This window comes from Pagrus major, chromosome 8, assembly GCF_040436345.1.
Source record: "Pagrus major chromosome 8, Pma_NU_1.0".
Taxonomy (NCBI): domain Eukaryota; kingdom Metazoa; phylum Chordata; class Actinopteri; order Spariformes; family Sparidae; genus Pagrus; species Pagrus major.
The window spans coordinates 6,835,993-6,863,279 of NC_133222.1; the positions used below are offsets into that span (position 1 = coordinate 6,835,993).

The 27,287-nt window shown below is 41.0% G+C and overlaps 2 protein-coding genes across 3 annotated transcripts; both read left to right on the plus strand.

Annotated features, from left to right (window-relative positions):
* The first annotated feature begins 1,021 nt into the window (after window positions 1–1,021).
* slc17a8 (solute carrier family 17 member 8) lies at window positions 1,022–10,313 on the plus strand. Its single transcript, XM_073472412.1, has 12 exons — window positions 1,022–1,122; window positions 2,596–2,851; window positions 4,044–4,162; window positions 5,305–5,419; window positions 6,531–6,618; window positions 7,312–7,398; window positions 7,981–8,123; window positions 8,218–8,367; window positions 8,475–8,607; window positions 8,876–8,986; window positions 9,497–9,624; window positions 9,984–10,313. Exons 1-12 carry the CDS (start codon window positions 1,022–1,024, stop codon window positions 10,311–10,313), a joined length of 1,761 nt encoding a protein of 586 aa, XP_073328513.1.
* A 3,443-nt stretch (window positions 10,314–13,756) lies between these two features.
* nr1h4 (nuclear receptor subfamily 1, group H, member 4) lies at window positions 13,757–26,620 on the plus strand. 2 transcript variants are annotated; one of them, XM_073472972.1, is made up of 10 exons: window positions 13,757–13,892; window positions 14,610–14,785; window positions 17,377–17,754; window positions 19,818–19,958; window positions 21,084–21,226; window positions 21,335–21,433; window positions 21,727–21,826; window positions 22,433–22,579; window positions 25,430–25,543; window positions 25,862–26,620. In XM_073472972.1, exons 2-10 carry the CDS (start codon window positions 14,689–14,691, stop codon window positions 26,098–26,100), a joined length of 1,458 nt encoding a protein of 485 aa, XP_073329073.1. In that variant the 5' UTR covers window positions 13,757–13,892; window positions 14,610–14,688; the 3' UTR covers window positions 26,101–26,620. The 2 variants fall into 2 exon arrangements, with proteins under 2 accessions (XP_073329073.1, XP_073329074.1); XM_073472973.1 differs by lacking the exon at window positions 13,757–13,892 and adding an exon at window positions 13,966–14,076.
* The last annotated feature ends 667 nt before the right edge of the window (window positions 26,621–27,287 follow it).

Consider the following 27,287-nt stretch of genomic DNA (forward strand, 5'->3'; position numbering starts at 1 on the left):
CAGCTGGAGTACCAGCACCACCCTCAGCAGTAAAACATACTGTTACGGCTCAGGCCCACACCATCCGCTCTACTGTTTAAATTTTAAAGTCTCCCTGAAATGCTGCATATTTGATTATCTGCAAAAAGGGAAACTCACTCTGGAGAATGATGAGCTTCACCCTCCTGGCAAAATAAGCATTTCAGGGAATGCCTGTGGGTGTCAAATGGTAAGAGGCATGGTGTTGTTGCTCAGTCTATGAGCGACAGGGCTTCATGCTTTGTTCAGTGATGATTTTTGTCACTCCCTCAATAATGAAGAAAGTGTAAATAGCAGTCGTGGAAAAGCAGGAGAGTAAACCTGGTACTTGATGGTTCTGTCTAAGGTTTCACCTGCTCCCATTTTACACCACAGCAGTCCAGCTACTCCCGTCTGTCCTCAATGCAACTTGTCAAGCTCATGCAAATTTAACGTGGGTCTACCGGGCTGCTATCAGATGAACTAGCTGAAGGGGTGGTGCTGGGGGGATGATGATGATGATGAGTAAAGCGAGGGGGCTGGGTCTTGTGAAACCAGCTACACCTGCCCCTCCTCGATGGATGAGTTATGAGATGGAGAGGAGATCTAAGCAGTCCATTCAGTTCAGCTGCAGACAAAAGGGGGCTCGCAATGTCTAGAGACTAGATTTGGATACTACACTCCTGTCCTTTATTCATCAGTTTTTCTCTCAACTGGATCTTCCTGAGATGAAACAAGCTCCAGAGCCTCTGGCTTACTGAGGAATACTTCAACATCATCCTCCCCTGCACTTCTCCACTGAATCCTCTCCTCACAACGAAGAAAAGGTGGAGAGGAAAAGTCTGTCCTACCTCTGAGGGACCTGTGGCACCGCTGAAAGGTGGAGCCAACCCCCAGTGCCACAAACTCAGGAAGGATGAAGAACAGCTTCTAGGGGGATTTTAATTTTCGCCTTTCTCAGAGCAAAGTGTAGTGAGGTATCAAGACATTCAGGAGGAGAGAAAACAACGCAAGCAGAGAAAAAATGCCTTTTGGTGGGTTAGCAGGTTTGAAGGAACAGGTGCTTAAGCCTGGAAAGGAGGAAGTGAAGAACACAGTGGGGGACTCTCTCGGAAAACTGCAAAGGTGAGAGGGTGCGCATGGAGAGCGGTGGGAAGGATGCATGTGTGTGGAGGCTGTTTGATCCACACTCCACGGGATGAAATCAGCATTTCGCTCATTATCCATGTATTGCATTGACGGTGGAGATTAATTTTTAAAATAACTTTGTAAGAATGCTCAACGGAGAGGGGCTGAAACATCAGAGGGATGCGGAGAGCCTGGAAGCGAGCACATTAAGCCCAACGTGTTCTCAGAGATCCTGGCGATAAATAAATATTTGATTCTGGTGCTTGCCAGGCATTGCCTGTGATGTGATCACAGATTTTATTTTAAGACATTAATACATATTTCATATCTGATACATATTTCACAGACGTGTGAGTGTGTTGCGGTGGTGGGGGCATACCTAACGAGAATTGCTGTCATTTTGAGAGATAAAGCACTAAGTAGGCAATTTCCTGGAAAAAGAATGTACTTTGTTAATATGCATGTTGTTTAATAAGAATGCATTGATTTGCATTAGGAACAAATGAAAAATGTGAATATTTTTGGTGTTCGCTGTTGATCAATTTAGATATGACATGAAAAAATCTATCAAATTAGCAGTTTGTTTGATTTTTGCAAAACTTGTATGTTGCATTTTTCATCTTAGGAGTTAATATTTGATGTGAAGAGGCTGACACTGATCAGATACCCCAACACTCCAACTATTTCTTTTAAAAATGGCCCAAACAAACCAAATATGGTGAAAACCACACAATTTGGGACTTGGGAAGCTGGATGGAAAACCACATTTCACAAAATGAGCACACGATGCAGTTCACTCTTTATGCTGCAGCTCTTTATTTGACACCTACCAACCACATTGTTCCTTCAAAGAATCGTGTCCACAGCAAGTCTGCTTGGCTCGATTTCTAACTGACTGAAGTTTTTGACTTAGAAAAAATAATAAAATATTTTCTTTTCCATAGCAATACAATGAATTATATAAAAATATTTTTAAAAAACTCATTACATTTGCAAAGACACTACTGATTTCTTTGTAACACTATCCTAAAATAAGTGAAGATTTGAGAGCTTGATATCAAAAACTGATCCCATTTCTTGTTAATTTGTGTCTTGCTGGGGAGAACGCCTGTATAGACAGGTGAAAGCAGTTCATGGGTGCAGGGGCACAGTGACAGAGATGAATTCTGGGTAGTGGAACAGGCGTGGAGAGTGATGCACCTGAAAGTAACTCGATAACTGCAGTTGATGTGACCTTTTTGGTCACGTGTCTTGGCTTCACCTCACGGCCTTAATAAGAGAGCAGAGAGACTTGTGTTACTTTGTGTTTCCACATTTTTATAAATCTGACAGAAATGATTGCAATATTCGCACAACAGTACTGTATGCTTGTCTGACTTGCTGCCAAATATAGCTTAAAAAAATCACACATAACAACTGACTAGTACTCCTGCTCTTACTGTGGATTTTTCCCTAATACTTTCTTCTTAGGAAAATAGATGGTAGCAATGTAGAAGAAGAGGACAACATTGAACTGACGGAGGATGGGCGTCCGGTGGCATCAGCACCACGTCCTGCCCCACTGCTGGACTGCAGCTGTGGCGGTCTGCCCAAGCGCTACATTATTGCCATCCTCAGCGGCCTGGGCTTCTGCATCTCCTTTGGCATCCGTTGCAACCTTGGTGTGGCAATTGTGGAGATGGTGAACAACAACACTGTCTATATCAATGGGACCCCTGTGCTTCAGGTAGCTACATCAACCAGACAGCACCCCTGGGTTATGGACTCATCAGAACTTTTCATGATGTGTGTCTTTTTTCTTGTTGCTGAGACAAAATCAGTCTGATTAGCAGGATAAGCCAAACTAAGGCTGTAGCCATATAGTTAACATTGGGTAGGACCAGATCTGCCATAGTGGAGGCCACCATTCATAAAATTCTCATTTTCATAACACTTTACTAAAAAACATCATAATCAGCAGTGATATAGCTTAACGCTCAGTTACTCCTCCTAGAATGGAAATGACACACAGAGATTATAATGAGATAGAAATAGAGACGACAATAAGAAATAAGAGTTGGTAAAATAAATATAGACTATAAGTAATAAAAAAACTGTAAAAACAAAATGATATGCATTAAACTGTAAGTGCCAACTATATATATGTGGGTCTCAAGGGTGTGAATGTGTTTTCATGTTGTTCGAGCCCTAACCGATAATAATTTTCTGTCACTATGCGATAGACAATAAAGTTTCTTGAATCTTGAATTTATGTTTAGAAATAAAATTGCTTCCAGAAATAGAGATGTAAGATATGAGCCTTGTACTACACTATTACTATAGTGTAGATAATATGGATTAATATTGCAGTATGTGACACATGACGGTAGTTAACAGTATAAATAAATGCTACACACATGATATTTCATGGAAAATCTGAAAGGAATCTGATGAATTGAAATACTGGGCGGTTAACAGAATAAATACTGGCTTAGTAATGCTACAGTATAAACATTATAAATAAACACTGGAGTGAAAATGTTCTAAATAAATGTTAAAGTATAAACATTATAAATAAATGTTAAAGTGTAAACATTCTGAATAAATGTTAAAGTATAAACATTCTAAACAAATGCTAGAGTGTAAACATTCTGAATAAATCTGAGTGTAAACATTCTAAACAAATGCTAGAGTGTAAACATTATTAATAAATGTGACAGTGTAAACATTCTAAACAAATGCTGGAGTGTAAACATTCTGAATAAATCTGAGTGTAAACATTGTAAATAAATGATGCAGTGTAAACATTCTAAACAAATGCTGGAGTGTAAACATTCTAAACAAATGCTGGAGTGTAAACATTATAAGTAAATGTTAAAGTGTAAACATTCTAAACAAATGCTGGAGTGTGCTTCTGTTTTTTTTGTTTCCTTCTCCAGCAAGCTCAGTTTAACTGGGACCCAGAGACAGTGGGGCTGATCCACGGCTCCTTCTTCTGGGGCTACATTGTAACTCAAATCCCTGGTGGTTTCATCTCCAACAAGCTGTTTGCCAACAGGTGACGTGCGCTTCATGAATCATGACTGTCAAAAGTCCCACTGTAACAACACAATTTCTGTCTCACTAATATTATTGTTTTTTTTGGCTGTTGGTTAGAAAAGCAATTTGATGATGATGCTTTTTGAGAGCCATTCTTCCTTTATTGTGATGGTTTATCCATAATTAAAAATATTAATTAGTTGCAGCCCTTAACACAGTGCAGAGACTACTGCTGCTGTTGTCCCTGAGACAGACACTGATGTTACATGGGAAGTTTGCAGAGACACATCATGCTTTTTGTCTTTTGTTGATATTTTTCCATGAGCAGAGGATGGAGTCATGGTCTCTGCAGCCCTGACCACATATGTAAGGATCATAAGAAAGACAAAATAAAGATAAAGGTTCCTCAGCATGTGTGCTTAAAGGGTTAAAGCTGCACGGTGCGGTGAGCAGTGCTGATGGAGCAGATAGCAGTCCTGTAATAAAAGCTTCACAGGAAAAGAGGACACGCCACTGACAGAGTTAATAATGAAAGATCCTGCCTCTGATTTCTTTCTGAAACACCAGCCACTGGAATATTACAAGTGTCACTTACACACTGTTTTGGAAAAAGAGAAGGAAGGGGGGATGAGGTGAAGGAGAAAAGAGAAGGGAGCTAAGCGGCGCCGCCGTGATGAAGCACAAACTTTTGGATTGAATGGGATGTCTTTATCTCGGTGTGTGAAAGGCAGAGGCGTGAGATGTGTCTCATTATAAGGCTGACGGAGATGCTTTGACCGTGAGATGTTTGGAGATATACTGCCTGCCAGTATTAGACATATACACTAGCGCTCAGACACTGAAGAGCAGTGTGTTTGCTCCCCAATAATTTCTTAAGATGTTTCCTTGAACAAACTGCTCCATATAAACTCATTTTTGAAAATGTTGTTCTCCATGTTGAATTGTGTGCCTGCCTGTGGATAGAGTTGCCATTTTTTGCATGTTCAGCTGTCAAGTAATTGGAATTATTTAATTGAAAGTGTAGCATTTTAACAGTACCTACATTTTCCCTATCAGTACCATGAAAATGCTCTATATTCATATGTAAGGTGGACATTGATGTTATCACTTTTTCAGCGTTGTCCACACACACAATATGTTGACATGTCAGTATTCCTACAGGGTCTTTGGGGCTGCCATTTTCCTGACGTCAGTGCTCAATATGTTCATCCCGTCAGCAGCGAGGGTCCACTACGGCTGTGTCATGTTTGTTCGTATCCTGCAGGGCTTAGTAGAGGTAAGAGTAAAAATGTTAGTGGCAAAAGAGTGAAAACCATGACTGTATATATACTTTGACATTTTGGGAAAATAGACTTACTTGATTTCTTGCTGAGAGTTAGAAGTGTTAATAATAACATTCAGCCACTAAATGTGGCATTCCATCTCCCCCTTTCGTTGCATTCCTGTTACAACATCGCTGTTGTTCGACTCATCTGCCCCCTCAAGTGGTTGCCAGTCGGTGCACTAACGTTGCTAACGGTAGCTAACGTTGCTAACTTTTAGTAGTTATATATACATTTTGGTGATCAACTGTGTGTGAGTAACAAACGCTAGTAACACAGTGGGTTAGCTTAGCTTTGCACAGGGGAAAACAGCTATAATATGATGAAGTTCGTCACTAGATGGTCGCCATTTTGTGTTTTGCTTCATAACGGAGCTCACCGAACTCTAATCAAACTGTCAGACAAGGCAGCGCTGATCAAATATGATTCAGGATTCTGTTACTACATCAGAAACACGCTTTAGTGTTTAGCTTTATTAAGAGAGAGTTTCTTACCAGGTCACCATGTTGAAAGACGATGCAGGGAGGACGGAGATGAGCTCACATGCACTGACACGCACGTGTGGCCGGACCGGCTACAAACACAAAAAACAGAGAAACTCAGATTACAACACACACAGAGGGAGGGTGACATCTTTCTCTGCTTAGGACGCCATTACTCCACTACATCTTTACACAGCACATTGTTGTTGGCTGCTTTATTAATTGTTAAAATCTCATATATTTACCCTTTAATCTAAGTTATTAGCATGTTATATGTTAAACTGCTGTTTTATTTGTATTTGGGAGTTGTGTGCAGTACCATTTTAATGTTTCTGGCCATGAAATAGTCCTGTCAAAGCACAACTTGTTCATTTTTCTGTATGGATTTAACAAGCAAGAGTACCCAGGCTAGTTGTTTCAGTTTAAGCTAAGCTAAGCTAACCGGCTCAGTTCAGTAGTGTCATATTCATCCTACGGCTCTGAGAGCAATCTCATCCAACTCTCAGCAAGAAAGCCGATATATGTGTTTCCCAAAATGACGAACTATTCTCTTAAAGCATGTCCACTTTGACATCTTCCACAGGGTGTCACCTACCCAGCCTGCCACGGGATGTGGTCCAAATGGGCACCACCTCTTGAACGGAGTCGACTGGCCACAACTTCATTCTGTGGTGAGCGATGCCTCGATCTGCCTCCTGTCAAAATGCTCCTAAACACTCCACTAACTGCTTTTCACTGATAGAAACGTCTGTGTCTACCTTCTGTTCTCACAACCTGACAAGTCATAGAGGGGCCTGTCAGCAAATGGATGTGAGGGAGCAAATTTTGCTTTGCAGATTCTGTCCACTGCCGTGTCCCCTGAAATTAAAATAACCACGTTGCACTTTCAACTGGTGCCATGACAACCCGTGCATCAAAACCCTCTTGACATTGTTTGTAATGAACACGGATCACCTGCGTATTCTGAAGGAGCTGCTCTCTCTATGCGCCTAAATGAAGTGTCACATTGCTTACTGTCCAAAAGCACTCTCATGCTCCGTGCTCTATTCTACTGAATCAGTCTGATAATAGAAAACACATTAAAACACCCTTACTGTGCCAATGGCTCATTTTGACAGCGTGTATTCAATGAAACTAATGCGTTTCTTTCATGATTTCTTTTTATTAAGACACACATTCTCTATACAGTGTGGTGTTTTTGTGCAATTCTGCTGTATAATATTCAGATTTATGAAATATGTAAAAGAGTCTCCTTTCTTTTAGTCTTAAGTTTGATATATTTTTAGTTGACCATCACTGAGATCTGATGTGAGTACTGGTGTAATAATACCTTGACACTGAAATCTGACACCAATTGTTCCCAGGATCCTATGCAGGAGCAGTGATCGCCATGCCTTTAGCTGGAATACTTGTTCAGTACGTCGGATGGTCTTCGGTCTTCTATATCTACGGTGAGACTGATGTTGGAATGAACCATTGAACCATTCATAAAATTACAACAAAGACTTAAGTCACTCACTCTTTTGGTCATTAAGAGGAGGTGGCCTACGACATTACTTCTCACCCACCTACAGTGAGATATGTAGGCTGTGCATCAGGTGTCAGTTCAGTGACATGCAATATCATTTTAGTAATCCACGACTGGCTCTGTGGTAGTTGCGCTTTGTATGCGTTGCCCAATAAGCATTATCTGAATAGCTTTAGAGTTTGATTAAAATGATTAACACTGACATCAAATTCATACTTTGCCAAACGTGTTTTAATAAAAGTCTACTCTGGTTCTGCTGCGATATCATCTCATGATTTATTGATGTGAATTAGCATTTTCCTGTCTGAGCTCTGTGACTCATACCTTGTTCATTTCATTTTAATAATGAAAATTCTTCTGGTCCAGAGAAGGTCGTCACTTGTTTTAATTAGTCTGTCCTGCCCCTTACAAAGCCTTTTTCTACAAATAGAGAAAAATCTTGACCCAGTGTCTACGTACAAAGGAATGCATTAACTTTTTCTTGTTGTTGCCATTTCATGAAAAGGCGTTTTTGGGATCATATGGTATGTCATGTGGCTCCTGCTGGCGTATGGTAGTCCTGCTGAACATCCCACAATCACTGAGGAGGAGAGGACGTACATCGAGACCACAATCGGTGAAACAATGCGCCAATTGAGCGTGACTGAGGTGTGTGAGTGTAAAACGCTGCCAATTTAAGGTTATCTAACACACATACACACAGAATAAATGACATCCATTAATTTTGGTGTTCCGATCACAGAAATTCAAGACTCCGTGGCGTCGTTTCTTTACCTCCATGCCCGTCTATGCCATCATCGTGGCCAACTTCTGCCGCAGCTGGACCTTCTACCTGCTCCTCATCAGCCAGCCGGCGTATTTTGAGGAAGTCTTTGGCTTCCCCATCAGCAAGGTTGGCCTCACAGTTTCACTACAGCTATTCCACTGACAATGACAAATATCCATAAAGAGAGATAATTAATCATACGACTGACTTACATGGTGGCTTCCTCAAAACAGGTTGGGATCCTGTCCGCCGTCCCCCACATGGTGATGACAATTGTAGTTCCTATTGGAGGACAGCTGGCCGACTACTTACGCAGCAATAAAATCATGTCTACCACGAATGTGAGGAAACTCATGAACTGTGGAGGTATGTATTGGGAAAGTAGAAGCAACAGGTTTCTTCATTCTTTATCTTGATAATGGAAACCAGGAGACTCACTCCCTGATTTTACTGTATGATGGAGATTGTTGTGATAAAAGGAGGCCATGTCACCACAGATTTAAGGAGATAAAGTCAGATTACTTTTGTTCTTTGCTGAACAATTTCTCTGCATATATTTGAAAAATGTTTATCGTGTTGTGTCTTATATGAACTCTTTGACTCACTCACTCTGTGCTGTATTATTTTTGCACAGGATTTGGTATGGAAGCAACTCTGCTGTTGGTGGTCGGATTTTCTCACACTCGAGGGGTCGCCATCTCCTTCCTCGTTCTGGCTGTGGGTTTCAGTGGATTCGCCATCTCAGGTATTTGCCACATCTGTGTTTTGTGTGTGTGTTTGTGTACACATTTTTGTTACCTACTGGGGACCATATCTGGCTTAAACCATGTCAGGACCAAAAGTCCTTACGGGGACAAAATGTGACTTCTGCGTTTGAATTTTAAGACCTTTAATTTGATTTAAACACTTAACATAAAACTTGAGGCTTTTGCTTAAAGCTTGAGTTGGTTGTAACACTGAAATGCACACAACATTGCAGAGAGACTGTTTTTTCTTTCGTAGCCTTCTCTCCCTTTTCTCCATCTTTTCGATTGTGAAAGACTCCAAAAGCTGAAATGCAGTACTTCTTTTCCTTTGGGTGTGATGCAGTATACATGCACACTGGCGCTTCTCCTGAATATTTTATATATTGTTGTCAAGGCAGACGAAAAAATCAAAACCAGTGTGTGGATGTACACACATATACAAAATATGAAAATGCCAAACAAGGAGAGGATTTATAATTGCCGCTCTTGTGTGTGCTGTTTCAATCTAGGTTTCAATGTAAATCATTTGGATATTGCTCCTCGCTATGCCAGCATCCTGATGGGCATTTCAAACGGGGTGGGCACGCTGTCTGGAATGGTGTGTCCTTTAATTGTTGGAGCCCTGACCAAACACAAGGTATAATAAGCTTATCTGTAGCAGTACAGTAGCTGTTTTGCACAGGCTATATATTGATGCATGCTTTAGTTATTTGATCTCATATTCTGTTTAATTAGTTTTATTTATATTTAATAACATGCAGTATGGGTTTTCCTGTACTGCATGTATAAAACATAACAGGAGAATCATTGTAAGAGAATTTAATCAGTGGCTATTGTTAATAATTTATATCCCTGTAAGTTTTTTTATACACACTGCAGTTGTTTTTTTTCTGATGCCATGAGTAAGGCAGTGGATTTACAGCCTCAGTGGTACATTAAAGATCAGTGAGTCTGCTGTAGAGAGGAAATTCATTGACTCCATTCATCTCCCCACAGACTCGCCTGGAGTGGCAGAATGTCTTTGTTATTGCGTCCATGGTGCATTACTCAGGGGTCATCTTCTACGCTATCTTTGCCTCGGGAGAGCAGCAGGACTGGGCCAACCCTGAGAGCACTAGTGAGGATAAATGCGGCATTATTGATGAAGACGAGCTGGCTGAAGAGTCAGAGCTCAACAGTGAGAACATGGTGGTTCCCAAGAGGAGTTACGGAACCGCGGACGATTCGTCTGGTCGAAAACAGGGCTGGAAAAAGAAGAGAGGGGCGACCATGCAAGAGGAGGAGGAACATTTGGGGAATGGCGATTACCAGGGCGGATACCAGTGAGACGCCCTGCGGGGCAAAGGACTTCCAAAACACTCAAACTTGGTCAAGGCTGAAGATTTCAAACCTGTGGAGATGTCATTAAACCTCTGAGAAGTGACAGGAACAGCAGCATCATATGTACCTCAAGATGGCCCAGTTTAACTGTGATGTACTGTCACATGAAAACACAACATTCAAAAAGTCTAAATGCTAAAATCAAACACAATTTTTATTAGAAACTCATTGGAGTAACATAATAAAAAGAGAAACATGAACAAATACATGATATCAGAAATTGAAAAATACATTTAACCTACACCAATAGTCACTGTAGACTAGTATGACTAGTATAATTGAAACCAGAGCAACATTCATGAACCAACTAGTGCTGCGTTAAAAGAAACACATATCAACTCTGAGACCTGATCGTACTCCGTCTGTGCAAGCTGAACTTTCTGTAGTTTACTTTGAACACGTGAACAGTTTTTGAAATGTTTTGTGTCAGCTATGCAACGTGAAAAGAGACGTGCTTCTGGAATGTAATAATGGGTTTGGCAGCAGACCATAGTGTTAATGTAACGAGCCTTACTAGGGGTTTTTTTTTTTTTTTTTTTTGCTTATATGTATTTGCTGTTGCTGAATGATTGCACTCTATCACTGCTTAGCTCACTCTCCTCGTCTGAGCAGGTCTTAGTTCACCGTCCGTTTGTAATGCACTTCTTCCAGCGTTACATCAGCCTCGTTATTTGGAGCGCTCTGAGCTCGTAATGAGACGAAAATGGACGGTGAGTTCAGTGCCGACGTTACTCTGTGAAGCATTTAGTGTAACTCTATTTATTCTTCTGGTGTTTGTCTTTTGTTGCAATTTCGCAATGTTTGATACATGGCGAGCCAGATTGTTTCTACCTTTGACTGTATAAAGATGGACAACATGTGAAGCCAAAGCATCTCCATCGCCACCTTGTGGCCGGCTGCAGTATAGGTCATAAATCATGTGTCCTAGTGCACATAAAAAAAAATGTATCCCAAAGAAGGTTTCTGTCATTTTAGCTTATTTGGTGCTATGAAAAAGGATGAAACATCGTAACTGACAGATGAACCGCACTCGAGATCGAGCAGGTGGATGTTTGGGCGGGAACTCAATACTGCAGCGCCACCAACTGCGCAGACTCTGGTTCCTTATGACGTCACCGGCGCAATATGGCAGCGCTCGTGTCCGGGATAGTTTAGCTTCATTTTAGAGCAGCGGTAGGAAGCGGAGACACATTGTCCATCTTTATACAAGTCAGTGGTTTCTACCAATGATGTAATGTTTCACTTCAGTCATAAAAGAGTATAGGAACGGTTTATCATCACTGCTAACGAAGAGAAAATCAGTTTTGTACAGTAAATCGTTATCTTACTGTTTGAGATATCATTGACTTGATTTGCACTTTACTTGAACACATTGGAAATGTAATAAACTACATTTCTATTCTGTATTGAGATTGTTTAAAGACATAAAAGAGCTTGATGGTTCTGAATTATTGAGTACTTTGCATCAGGTTATATGACATTTCATGTTACCTTGTGTGTTTGGAAAATTATAAAAACGAGTTTATCATCAAATTGCTCAGCTGATGTTATGGAAAACATGTTTCTTTGGGTTAAAGTGATAGTTCGGGTCTTTTGATGTGGGGTTTGTATGAGGTACTTATCCCTAGTCAGTGTATTACCTGCAGTAGATGACCGTCAGGGAAGCAGAGCATTGTACTGCTGTAAACCAGACCAGCAACAAGATGTATTTTAACCACCTAAATTATATATATCGATTGAAATGTACGCTATGTTTTGAACATTTTTGGTGATTTACTTTGCAGTCAAACAACCCTTTCCTTTGGCACTACATTCCCTCTACCGTACGACCGTCCTGCTGCGCACCATATTACAGCTGGGCTTCTGGTACCTACGGTAGATAAAACATGATAAAGTGCCGTCACCGGTGCCTTTTTAATTTTTTCGCCCCTGCCTCTCCAACATCCTGAGTCCGCCACTGGCCAACCTGCTGGTGGCGGCAGAGGAAAAGTCAGGGAAATACCAAAGTAGTAAAATTTGTTCTCTCAGTTTAATAGTTGATGAGATATTTCAGTCTGGATCAGGTTGACTGTCCGACCATTAACCATCCATAGAGCCGTGCTGCTACTGTAGCATGGCTGGAAAGAAATAAAAGCTACATTTAAATCATGAACATAAAGTCTTCTCAAAGATACAATGTGTGATACCATTTCAACTTTATTGTTATCTTCTGTCATGCTGTCCCTAATGCTGCCTGTTTATATTAGTGGGCCCAATTTAGACATCTTTAAATATTACAAAGGCTGCTCTGTTTCCCGTCACACTGTGGTAAACATCCTCCGTCTTATCTGTCTTTACAACGCCTGCTTCATTTTCACCACGGAGGGTAATTACTGGACAGGATGTTCCACACAGCCGCTTGACCAGCTGATAGTTAGAGGGAGTCCTTTTAATGTGAAATATACACATGCACATGTATTCTTGCTCATATGCACTTTTAGTTCTCTCTCATACGCTGATGAATAGTTTCAAGGTTGTGGACTTTATTGCCGGTTGTCCTTGAGAACATGTGGGTGATTATGTCACTTCCCAGGGTGTGCTTCTGTTTATTCATGCGTATGTCACTGACAATACGGTCCGTCTGGAATGAGTCACAAAACACCAAGGCGAAAGGTAACACCCATTATCTGTTCTAGTCCTCATCTTGACACATTTAAAATGTGTTTAAATGAGCCTCACCAATACTCGTGAGAGATTTGACAACTGTACACGTAACTTATAAGTCGTGTCCGTCCCATTCTAGAGGCCATCGCTGCCAACTCACTCCCCACATGCTCTCAAACACAGACCAGATAGTCCACAAACAGCTGGCAGCCAATGGCAAAGGTCCTGTTTATTTCAGAGAGACTGTCTATTGACTCAGAAGGGCCTCTTTGGATGGAGCAACAACCCATCAATGATTAAACTATTGTTTTTTGGACAAATTAAGGATCATAAAGACAAGAACAGTTTTAAATCAGTAGATCTTAGAACACACACAAACAAAAGGGCAGGTACACTGAGGTCTGTATGTGCAAATATGAACATTGTTTCCTCAAATAATGACTTTAATCAGTTCTAGGATGGATGGCGACCAATGTCACCATCTCGTCTATAGTGGGATAGTTTTTTCTGTGAAAATATAATTAAAAAACTGTTACGCTGCAACACCAATGTGTGGATGTATGCTCCATGTGTGATGTTTGTGTGTGTGGGTGGGATTTCTGGTCTGCTGGAGATTTTATGAGGCAGTCTCTTGTCTTGGTGAGATAAAGAGGGATTTTTTGGGGGGGTGGGGGTGGGAGGGGGGGGCATGGACAGGAATGGACAGTTTAATTAATAACCACCATCCATTCCTCCCTGACCTCAGCTGGACACAAATGCTCTCACTGGAGCCCAGACACAAGCAGCTAAATGTTCATTAGCAAATATTGATTGAGCTCACAGCGTGGATATCACCGACGAGGCTGAAAAACGAGGGGAGTTAACGAAAAAAACCAGAATAAGGTAAGTGCTACGAGACCGAGTCCAGACATATTTTATATTCACTGGTGAATGGGTGACTTCTTACGAGTCTGCGGTGTGCCACTGTGAGCGATGTTTGGCTGTTGTGTGGGTTGTTACAGTAGGTTGGAGGTTTCCATGAGTCCATGTGGGTTGCCTTTGGATCTCAGGGGAAATTACACTGAAGGTAATTGTAAAAATGTGGCAGATATAAAAAGTAATGTTTCACATGCGACCATGTTGTGGCCTTGACAGCAGAAAGGCCGTGGGCAAGTTTATAAACATGTCTGTATTTGCCAGACACCTCCAAGCTCATCGACTATTTAGGTTTTACCTTAATATAAAATGAGTTGTATATGCTTACGTAGACAAAAGGCTTGCATGAGTAATGTTCAGTAAAATTACAGTAAGAGAGACGGCACTGATCTAGAACATCCTGACAAGTGAACCCCTACGAAACAATGCGACAGGATAAGGTTGAAAGATAAGACTCTTTCAATGGCCGGACCTTTATACGCCACCTCCCTGCAGGCAGCTACTGAACATCTCATCTCTGTGTGGGAGAGAAGACCTGTCAGGTGTGATGATGTAGAGACTCCCAGGCCGATGTTTAATTACATTGTGGTGCAGGTTTCGGAGGATGCTGCAGACCTGTAAGGGTGTTCAAGAGGAGATCTTCGCCACAGTTCACAAATCACACTATTTTTATGCTTGTTGCAGAAGCAGACAGAGGCTTACTGCTGCTTTGCGGCCCAGTTCAACCTGTGTTTTCTGAGTTGGTGCCCAACGACCCTTCTGAATGAATGAGTGGGTGGGCCCCGACATCAATGTGGTGGGACCGCTGGAAATCCCACCCAGCGATGAATTCGCCATCTCAGAGAGCTCCCACCTGTTTGGTAAGTTTACTTGGCAGGAAGCAAAGATGGAAAGGGACTGCAGAAGAGTCTACAGGCACTTAGTGTTTGGCTCTCACCAGCAATATCAAATATCAAATATCAATATCAAAACGGTTTGGACATTTTTATATCAGCCCATTCCTACACTGTGCAATCAATAGTTACTTCATAATGATAAGTTTAAGCAAACATGTCTATTTCCACTTTAACATGCAGATTTTTCAGCAGATATGTTTACTATGCTTCCTATCTTAGATTAGCATGTTAGCATGCTAACAGCTGCTATTTAGCACTAAACACAGTTCAAGTTGATGTCATTAGTTTTGCAGGTATTTGAACCAATACCTTATCATACTCCTTGATTCATTTAATTACACAGACCCAGGTGGGGAAAAAAAGGCTTTTACATACATATTAGGATTATATTATAAATATGCACATAGAATTGTAACTAGTGTGGTGTGAGGTTGATTTATTGTCGGAACAATCCACCAACTACTGTTATAACTGACCTCCAACTTCTTGAGTGAGTTGTAACACCACATGCTGCACATGAGAGTAAAAAGTAGTTAACAAGCAAGAAGCAAAGTGAAATTGAAAGCCAAATAAAACATATATTTGGGAAATGTCCAGTCTCTGTCACTATAAATGGTTGTAGCACAAATACAAACTTGACTGGAGCAACTGAAACAGAAAAAGGAGACTCAGATCTGAACCTGATCATCAAGGATTCCAGGATCACTCTTTGTGTGTGTTGTATGAAACAAATATTGTAAATGGATCCACTTTTATATTAATAACCATGTTAAATAACAATTACAATAACACATTTTTAAAATCACATTAAGTGAACACATCTGGAACATGAGGGCTGGTGACGGGGGAAGGGGTTACTGAGTTTATCTGACAGGGTATTGTACACAAAACGTTTGGAAAGCAGTGTCCTTGATAAATCTGTACATTTAAAAAAACATGCAGGCAGAAAATAAATGCCCAGCACCTGCAAACAATGTATGGAAGCACATGTTCCTCCAGATAACTGCATGAACCAGTTCACCTCCGTGTCTGGCCGCTCACGTATCTGAACATCATACAGTAGCAGTCAGCTGGCACCACTGCCCAAATCTGGAGCTGACTTCACACGTTAGGCAGCTACTTGTAATGATGTAAAGAAATGTGACCACGCGGTTAATGAGTAGCTGTGGCAACCTTTGCTCCCCTTGAGATTTCTCAAGCAAGCGCCAAGTAGTTCAGTACTTGATCTGCTGTTCTCGCGTCCTTAAAGGAGGGTTTCCCATCAAAAGACATAACTGGAAGATGATTTGTTGTTTAGAAGGAAGGACTGATCTACAGGACGCAGCCGGACTGTCGGGATCAGAGAATAAAGTCTCTGAATAGTTTGTGTGTGTGGTCACACGGAGATGGCCATGGTCCAGACCAAATCTTCGAGAGGTCAGTGTTACAAAACCTTTACAGATGCACAAGTGTTGAACATGTTGGTTTGCTTTAGACACAGATTTGAACTCCAGACAGTATTTCAGTGCAGTTGTGTGATTATTCTTGTAGACTATTCTACACGTGGTCTATAAAGTCATGAATATACCACACTTGCTCTGAAAATCGTGATTAAACAACACTTTAATCATATTAAACAATATTGTAACCGTTTTGAAAAGTGTCACCTTGATTGGCATGGAGTTACATGTCAGTCTAAGACACAGTGTGCTCTGTGCAAAGCGAGTTGTTAATCATTTATGGGTTTACAGCGTGTGTTGTGTGGGTTGCCGACTACTGCTGAGGCCGTTTCTGTTCCAACAAGCTTCTGCTGGGAAGCACGTCAAATAAAACTGTTTCGTGGGGTTTTTCTTATCTGAAATGAGGGTTTAATGACAGACGGTGTCATGTTGCACAAACTCTAAATCCCCCCGAGACAAACATGTGATTTTGGGGCATAAAAATAAAAGTGAATTGGCTTCCTGTGGTGTTTAACTGCTTCTGACACTTTCGCTTCACTATTCCCACTCAAGAAACCAGTCCATATTATTAAAGCTGCACTAATATAGTATTTTTATATCTTATCAACATTATTATTGAGTACCTGTGTTGTGAAAGGCGTCTCTCATAGTGATGTTTCCAGTGATAATCTTGAGCATTTTGGCGTCTTTCAGTGCATTGTTTTGATGTTCTGCCCCACAACTTGGTAAAAACCTGACACTGGGCGCCTATTTCAGGCAGAAACATAAAAAACGTGTGTTCAAAAAAGATTTAATATGTAAGAATTTTATTTGAAAACATTTGAAAGTTAACCAAATGTGAAGGAATAACAGTCTTGGTGTTATGAAGTCTATGTATTGTGTTGCAAAGCATGTATAGCATGTTAGCCCCGTCCCAGTTCAAAGCTCCTGTACTCGAAGTGGAATCAACAGTGCTCCCAGTCCACACTGCTAGCTGCACAGCAAACTGAGCTAACTAGCTAATGGCAGCTATAGTTGGCAGCAGTTAGCGGTTCCTCTATTGTTCTAAGTTTGAATTCAACAAGTGGCTTTTGTCAAACTTCTTACATTATAATCTGTGTCCCGCTTCTGTCTTAGATATTCTGGCAGATCAAAGCAGTCCTCTCCTGCAGGATCCCGACATCTTACCCTTCACCAGCTACCCCAGCATGCAGTACACGTCCATGGAGCCAACCATGTCTTCCACACCATACTACTCCAGTCAGAACTACTACCCTCAATACGGCTCGGACGAATGGTACTCACACACGGGGATATACGAACTGAGGAAAGGACCCCTGGAGGTCAGCTATGATGCTGAGATGGAGGAGGTGTCTGCCGTGATGCCTGCCGTGTTGAAAAGGACCCGGCACATGTCGCAGGCCGGAAGGGTCAAAGGGGAGGAACTGTGTGTTGTGTGTGGAGACAAGGCCTCTGGATACCACTATAATGCTCTCACCTGTGAGGGATGTAAAGGTGAGAGAAGAGGCGCTGTAGGCGGGAAGCTCAAAGTGCCTCCAGATTTTTACTATTCATCCTCTTTTCAGTTGTTGATCAATCAGCAAGCTGTAAAATTACGACAATTTGTCAGACTCCTGACGTTTATACGACTTTCAACCTAGAACACAGCAACGTTATCTTATCCAAGCATTCAAGTTTCCCACCTTGAGCGTGAACAGAAGTCGGCCTTCATTTTGATCTCAACTGTACGCCTGTAAAGTTGCGTGACTGTATCTTGTACGCTGACTCGGCAAAATTCTCTTGCTCCAGTGTAAGTCACCTGCTACAAACTGTGCCTCCAGATCCACATTTTGCCTCACAGACTTACAAAGTCAAAACATTACCTGCCAATTACATTTTATGCCAATTGACACCCCTTAATCCCCCAGCACACTGAACCATTAACGTAAATGTCCACACATAGACAAAGTCTGCAGTAGTGTAGGATGACAGTTGACCCACATAGCAAAAATTCTGCTGTTGTCAGTAGCTGTTGACTTTAGGGGCCAGCCATGATAGGGATGTTCATATCTACAGTCCACACAGCAGCTGGTGAGGAGTATTGATACATGATTGTTTGTCATTTGTCATTTTTACAAGCGCACTAGTCTGTTTGTGCTCACTAGGAATCAGGGGGTAGATAAGTGACAGTTCGTCACAGGGGAAATGTTTTGTCAGGAATATGCTTTAGTGCTGCATCCTACTGTCTGCATGCTGCTGTTAAAAACAGATCATTGGCTGCAAGCTCAGGTCAGACTGACTTCTTCAGCTGAAGTGAAGACTGAGGCTAATATAACTTGAACAAAGGACACAGTACATGAGGAAATATATGAAGAAACATTATACTTTACAACCCCTGTCAGTGTAAAAACTATCCACCTAGCGACAAGTGGAGTCGTGGCCTCCAGCAGCTCCTCCCCATGTTTTTATGACACTGTGAATTTGCTGTGATTCCTGCCGACCCACAGGTTGAATAGGTATGAGTGTAATTCCACACTGTGCCGGTGGACAATGCCAGGAGTGCAGCAGCTGGCCCGTCCTGCCATTTGACTGAGAATAGGCTCAGGTCTACCTGGTTCTGCTGCCAGATTGGGTTCCCTCTCACCTTTCTGCCGCACAATGCACGAGCAACCTGAGCTCAGTTACGCTAATGCATGCCATTCTGTTTAATGTGCTGTGTCAGAATGTCTAATAACTGTTCCAGAGTTATTCTGTGTGCGTGTGTGTGTGTGTGTGTGTGTGTGTGTGTGTGTGTGTTTTGCTCTGTTGCTCTCCCTGTCTGAAACACTGCCGTGACATTATTAGCACAGTGTGTAGCCAACGGATTAAATTTATACCACCTTGTCGTTCATCGATTGTGGTTATATAAGCTTAAATCTGCATGAAATACACGGGCCGGCCGAGGATGACTTGAACTTGAACTTGAACTATCCAAAGTTTCAAAGAAAGGAAAAAAAGTCCTACCTTTCTATTGGGGAAGCAAGTCCTAAACTCATGGCTGTGTCTTCTCCTATCTCAGACCTTCTACTTATCATAAGAAATTCTTACTACAACATCGATATTAGACTTTTCAGTGTTTGCTTCTCAGACAGCCGAGCTTGTTTCACAACTTGTTTCTGTTGCACCGAAGTGGCCAATAAACAAATCTATGAATGCAGATTTAAGTATTAAAACTACTTCAACTCAACATGTAGAACGGGCTCTTTCAGAGTGCTGTATTATAGTGAATGTCGACTTTATAGGACTGCATCATTATTAGAAGATAAATGTGCTTTTATGTCGAACTTTAATCTGCAAATTAACGAGTAGCTCAACTACAGATTGCATCAGGGTACTTAAACTACAACTAAAATGGTATTACCTTATAAAAGTACTTTAATACATTACTTACGTGATTGTTCTCAGTTGCTTTCCACCACTTTACTACAGTGTGGCCCGACTGAAGCCACAATATATAGTCTATATCTATGGTCCAGAGTGTCTTTGCTCTGTATGTGCACCCTGTGTTAAAATGACTTGTTTTTATCAACCATGCTCAGGTTTCTTCAGACGGAGCATAACGAAGAACGCTGTGTACAAATGCAAGAGTGGCGGAAACTGTGAAATGGACATGTACATGCGCAGGAAATGCCAGGAGTGTCGGCTAAGAAAGTGCAAGGAGATGGGCATGCTGGCTGAATGTGAGTATTACATGGCTCCTGCTCGTGCCGGCAGGCTGCAGGAAACAATCGTTAATCGATACGATGGAGAGCAGAAGAATTGTTGGCATATTTCTGCTCACTACCAAGCATCAATTCAGCCTGATCTGCGCTGTCTGCATGCACACACTGCGCTGCCTGTTTAGTAGAGTCAAGAGAGTCTGTCGGTGGCCGCTGTGGTGAGCCCTCATTCTCCATTCTGACGAGGCTGGTTGAATTTTCCTGGGTGATTAAATGTCACAATAAGAGGGTCCAGCTTTTGTTACAGTTACAGGATTAGACGCAGTTAAACAGACACCTTAAGCTCCATTTAGGAATCATTTACACCTGTTTGCTGTCATTAAAAGGGCATTTGGTATGAAATGTTGTTTCCTTAACAACCTTTGGACATTTGGGAATGCAGTCTTCATTATTTTTATAAGCTGAGCGTACACCAATGTGAAGACAGAGCTGTTTAATGTTAACATGTAATTTTTTTTCTTTGGAGGGTTTTTATTTTTTGGGTCTATTAAGAGCTGGCGGCTGGAAAGAGCAGGGTGACGGACCGGACTCCTGTTGCTCATAAATAGTGCAGGGAAGTCGTGATGAATATTGCAGGGTGGCAGGCGTTCATGACTCTAACAGCTGGCACAATAAGAGCTCAACAAAAGAGAAACTTTTTTGGCCTTTTCACCGGAGAGGTCGATTTCTGTCTTAATTCTTTGATTACTCCCCTCTCGTCACTGTCTTGTGAAGCCTCAAACTTACAAAGTCAAATCAAAATGTAAAGGACTAACAAGTTGGAACGAATTATGATAATAACGTAAAGTAAAAATATATTTTTTGTTGACGGAAAATGTGCAGAAGCAACATTTTAAAAAGGCACTAATCGAAAAAAAGCACATACATGGATTACATGGATTACATTACAGTGGATATGATCTATGATGTTAAAATATTAATGGCAGAAAATTACGTATAATTAAGATTCTTATTTAACTGGTGAATCTTTCCTGTATTGGCACTAATTTTAAGTTGATTAATGAAAATAAACATTTACAAATGCTGTTGAATAAAGAGCCGTGAGGTATTTAACACACATAGTGAAGCCTTCATCACCACTGGCAGGCCTGCTGACAGAGATCCAGTGTAAATCTAAAAGGCTGCGAAAGAACACCAAGACCTCCCCGGGACAGTCGACCGGAGACGAGACAGAGGGGGCGGACAACACAGACAGCAAACAGGTCACCTCAACCACCAAGCTGTCAAAGGTGATCACAATCTCTGCCCTGTGTTGGGACATTTACAGTTTTTTATTCTGTCATATAAAATGTGTCACCGCGTAACGATGTGTGTCTCTGTTTTCTGTTTGTGTCCAGGAGAAAGTTGAAATCACCAAAGAGCAGCAGGCGCTCGTGAAGGTCGTCGTAGAAGCTTACAACAGACATCAAATTCCTCAAGATGTGGCCAAAAAATTGGTAAATCATCCTCGATATCACTTAAAACTTTACTTTTTACTTTTTGTTTTCTACTTTTTTTAAATTATTATATATTTATTTAGCTTATAGTTCACATGATGACATATTTATGGGCCTTTCAGCTCACAGAAAGTTGTGATACATTCGTAGTGAATGTCATGTTTTATCTGCCACAGGGGGCAACCAAGAGAGCACTTTCGCTGCTGGCTCCTACATGTAGTATACAACTACTGCTGAGTCTTTTTTCAGTTGATCTGACCTTTTTCATTGCTGTTTACTCTCGTTGATTCCAGCTGCAGGACCAGTACAGTGCAGAGGAAAACTTCCTCCTGTTGACAGAAATGGCAACAAGTCAAGTTCAAGTTCTGGTGGAGTTTACAAAAAATATTCCAGGTAGGCCCCACGTGCGTCGACTTGCACTCATCCAGTGTGCTACAAAAGGAAAAAACACTTTGAGAACTACTCAAAGACAACAGAGCTAGCTTACAGGTGACACTTCAGTGTGCACAAAGGTAACTTTGAGCTGGAGGTGTTTCAGAGACCCTTTTTTCTTTTACAGGAGGGTTTGCTTGTGCGGGAAGAATTGATAACAGATGATGATAACATTTCCAGAGATCCTTTGTTGATTTGCATGGGAAAAAGGTTTACTCAGGACAGATTTGAGAAATCGAACAGTGTAAAAAAACACACATTATCTGATTTTTGGTGAATGTTATTTGAACTTGACCAACTCTAATCTGCAAAACGCCACCAGGATAAAGTCAAGTTGTTGTTGTAAAGAAGAAGAAGAATTTAAATGACAGTTGTCGGGGCATTAAACCAATGATCTGTCCATCTTTACAAATCCAGATGTGAGTCAAATTGTGGATTTGGAGAATTGTGACACCCTTCATAATAACATACCACACTGACACAATGATATCAGTGCAAATAAAGAAAAAAACAAAGTAGCTTGTTGTTCTTCGCTGGATATAATTAGTGGTGTTGTGCCTCTGGCAGGTTTCCTCTCTCTGGATCGTGAGGATCAGATCGCTCTGCTGAAGGGTTCGGCTGTGGAGGCCATGTTTTTGCGCTCAGCTCAGGTTTTCAGCAGAAAGATGCCAAACGGACATACAGAAGTTTTGGAGGCGAGGATACGCAAGAGCGGTGAGTCAACTGAAGCGATACATAATAATGTAAGGCACTGTCGGACACAGCATATTATACTCGATGGTACTCAAGCTGGGACAGCTCCACTAGCACTCAGACATATCTTAACTCCTAATTCATGACCTTCAAGAGCCTCGGTCCGTTCCTCTACCACCTGCAGCATCATGACTTTTGCAGTTCTACCTGCAGCCAAGTCAGATCCTCCTTTTAATAATTAATGCATGATCTGTGTGATGCAGCTGGGAGATGTGTGCTGACCTGTTGATCTCTGGCTCGGTTTAGGTTACACATGCACACACACACACGCACACACCCTCGCTGGGTACAGTTTCACGCTGTGTGTGGGCACGCTTTTGCGACGCTGGGTTTGATTTATTAAAACACAGGTTTGTTTCTACAATGGAAAGGTTCTCTCACATATACTGTTTCTACGGCCTCTACGTGTTATCCTTTTAGAAAATAGTTGAACAAAAATAGAAATAAATAAATAAAAATAGTTTACAGCTGGGTGGCTTCATAAACTCATTTATATGTATGTGTGGTGTCATCATGTCAACCAGATTGGACAGTTGGACAGACAGCAGCAGTGATGGCAGGAGTGTGTGCGAGTCACTGGGTCCCTCAGCGCGGCTCTGTTGTGAATGGTGGGGATAAGAGATATTCACACTAAAGGCCAGTCTGGGAGAATAAGGGAGCAAAGCTGTCTGAAGAGACCATTGTTCCTTATCAAAACATCAAGACTGCTATTGTCCATTTCTCTCCCTCTGAGCCCCACTGGCATTTCTGAATGCTTGATGATGTGTCCGAGCAGACAGACACCCTCTGCTAGTTTGAAGAGCGCCCAAAGTGGGAACTGTTGCCAGAGTGCAAACTGAATGCAAACATCATACAGAGAAGCAGTTTGTAAATATCATATTTTTCTTTAATCACTGAATCTTTACCTAAAGAAGAGAAGCAGAGATGTTTGTATTTGTTGTTATGCATTGCAATTACGTAAGGGATAATGCCTTAAATCATCACAATCCCATAAAGTTCTGATATAATGGAAACGTTCACAATTCCATTAAATAGGACGGACCTTAGAGAAGGGAGATAAACTAGTCCGCTCAAATCATTGCACCCTCCTCCTAGCTGTTAGCCAGAAAGCTAACGTATGCTAGCAGGACTCAGAGTCAATAACATTACGTAAGGTCGACAAACAGTGGATATAATTTAACAGCACGTTAAACAACGAGATCCAGTTCTACGAACAAATGATAATGTCATGATGTAATGATAATGGACACCTTGTCGGGCATTATCCCTAACTAAAGTCTAAACTAAAGTAACTAAATGGGTTTCCTCACTTTTGTCTAGTTGTAGTAGTGTTGGCTACTTCTTGCAGCTTGTGTGTTACAAGCACCATCCTGTGGTGTTCAGTGGATGATGCACTGAAGGACTACATTGTGTTGTAAATAAGCTGGTGCCAATGCCGCTCATTTCAGATACAGGCTACAGCGCGTTAATAAAGTACAGTGAACAGACAGTTTCACTGGAGCTACTCGGGGAGTTCCCGAGGAGTCTGTGTATCGACATTTAATTGACACCCTCGGGCCAATCAGGTTCAAGTATTCACTCAGACCATGGTATACTGTATTTTGATTTGTACAAATGGGAGTTATACGATCAAAGCTTAGTCAAGACATAATGCACTCAAGGTCCTTCAGCCTCTATCCAGTTGTGAAATAATCTACTTTATAACACTGATCCAAGGCCTCATTTTACAGTTATGAGTCCTTGTTACGGTTACAGAGTAGATTTTACAGTTACAGTTTTCAGTTTGCTTTCTTTATCCCCTTCGCCTGAGTAAATCACATGAGATCAAATGTGCAAAAGTGTCACTGCCGATGATTTGTTATTGATTAAGTAAAGTTGAATGTAAGGTGATGATTGCATCTCACGTTTCACTGTAATCCATATAAAAAAAATGAGGAAAAATATATAAAGAAACATAAAAAGCAAATATAAAAGTAAGTACTGTGGATGACAATTTGTCTGATGCATTTTAAGCTCTGTTTGAATGACAAGTGCACAGAAATGTTCCCTGCAAGAAAAATAGCACCAAAAATACTTCCTTTACACAGAGAACTGGACTTGAGTTAATAATCTTTTGCGGTGGATGATCATACAGGTGAACAATAATGCAGATTAAGGCGGCACTCTTATGATATTATATGTCTGGCTCAAAGTGCAGACGGCTGTGTAAGACAAGCACTCCCCCCTGTGATGTCCCATACGTGCATTTTACGAGATAAAACTACTTGTTCTCAGCAGTTCTTCTTCCCACTGTGTTGACTGCTCCGCACTGCCTTTGACACAGAAGTCGCTCCATAATTCATCAGATTATTCATGAGGTGCAGCACTAATGGACTAACATTTTCCATTCACAGACACCCGTCACGGTAATGCTTTACATTAAGGTCATTGTGATGAGCATTAGTTAACAGGTAAAAAAGGCACCTGTAATTCCTTATAAGATGCTTATTAACATTATTATGTATTAATAGAACTATATAAATGTTAGTAATAGTGCTTGTAAATGTCTTGTGATGATAACAAACGCTGCCCTTACATTAATCACTGTGGCTCGTGCTGCTTGTCTGTTGTGCACCTTGTATCTTCTCATTGTTGGGCTTTGTTAGTGTAGTTTTGTATACGTGCTGTAACTACTGTGAGTAATTAAAGCAGCTCAGTACGTTGTTCATGTTATCCCTGGTCCAAAGTTTGTGCTCGGCTTTGAGTTTTTAATGGAAACTCGCCCATCCGCCGAAGATATTTTTGAAAAATTGAATATATGTTCTTCTGCAGGTATATCAGAGGAATTCATCACACCCATGTTCAACTTTTACAAAAGCATCGGAGAACTCCAGATGGTGGAGGAGGAACAGGCTCTCCTCACCACCATAACTATCCTGACACCAGGTGAGCCCGTATCGACAGCTTTTGTAACAATATGACAATAAGTCTTCAACCAAGGGATGGAAATCTAATATCATCTTCACAAAAACATCGACTTTTTTCTCAACAGAGATCATGTGCAACTACTGCCGGCTCTAGGGCCACAAGAGCCTTTAGTGCATGTTATTAATAGGATTTTGAAGTTACTTAATGTTGCTTTAAATTACGCATAAATCACAAAATTGTACAACTTACTTACACAAAATTGACGGACCTGTAAAATGAAGCATTACCAAAGCTATTCTAAAAGGCTAATGTATCATCACGGTTCACATCTTCCAGATCGGCCTTATGTGAAGGATCAACAGGCCGTTGAGAGACTTCAGGAGACCATTTTGGACGTGCTGAGGAAGATGTGTGTCCTGCAGCATCCACAGGAGCCGCAGTACTTTGCTCGTCTCCTGGGACGCCTGACGGAGCTGAGAACACTCAGCCACTACCACGCAGAGATGCTCACATCCTGGAGAGTGAACGACCACAAATTTACCCCGCTGCTCTGTGAGATCTGGGACGTGCAGTGACACACAGGAAGTGAGGAGAGTGAAAGGATGATCACATGAACATTTCAACTTGCGAGACAAGGTCATGGTTCAGCTGCGGTGTATATTTATATGGATGATGTGACGATCTGGATTTAAATCCCTACACAACCTGACCTCGGGATCAGTCATGTATTGACTCTTGTGTTTATTCTGCTCGTGTAGTTTGTTTTTTATGACTCAGGACATCATCATGTCTTTACTGTGTGATTCTTGAGACTTGTCTCATTGTTGAGACGTTAGAAATAACTTCTTTTTGTCGTGTATACCATGTGAAACATCTTGAAGTCCCATTGTGATTAATCAGACGAGAACAAACACTGGAAATTATTCACAGCAACGATGGTGCTTGTAAGAAGTGCAAAGTTTAGATTACACTAAGTTTGATAAGGGGTTCATTTATTTTTTATTTGTAAAAGTCATTGTACTTGCTACTTGTATTTGCTGTAAATACACAAAAATTGCATGTTCTGCCTCAATAAAAAAAAGTACAACAGGAAAATGGTCGAATTTGAACGTTGATAAGCTTCTTTCTTTCTTTCTTTCTTTCTTTCTTTCTTTCTTTCTTTCTTTCTTTCTTTCTGTCTTTCTACCTGTCTACTCAATAAATACTGTATCATTAGCATTAGACTTAGGAGAAACCAGACCCTTTTAATCCATTGAAGTGTATGAATTTATTTATTTTTTCCGGAAATGCACATTATTCATGAACACAGATACAGATATATCCACAGTGTGTATGTTCCATAACATGACCCCACTTACATGACCATGATGTATCTCTAAATCCTGTTTTTACAGTAAGTAAATGTTAATAAACTATACATCATTTACAGAATTATCCTTACAATAATGATTTTTACATGGAAAAAAGGCTTTTTAAAACTTCTAAACGCAATTTTTTTTAAAAGAAAATGTATCTTTCAACCAAACTTAATCAAGATGTTGTTATATTTGTGTTATATTACAGCTAATTGCACTTTTAGTACAAAGTCAACCATGTCGCATGCTGGTTAGTGTCCATAATTGTATCATAGCACCATCTTGTGGAGTAATTTGGCGACAACTTATTAAAACAATAAACGAAAGACAGGTATACAAAGCAGTAAATGTACATAGACTACACTGACCACAAATTAGTTTTTACTATTTTTTAAAAGGGACACCAT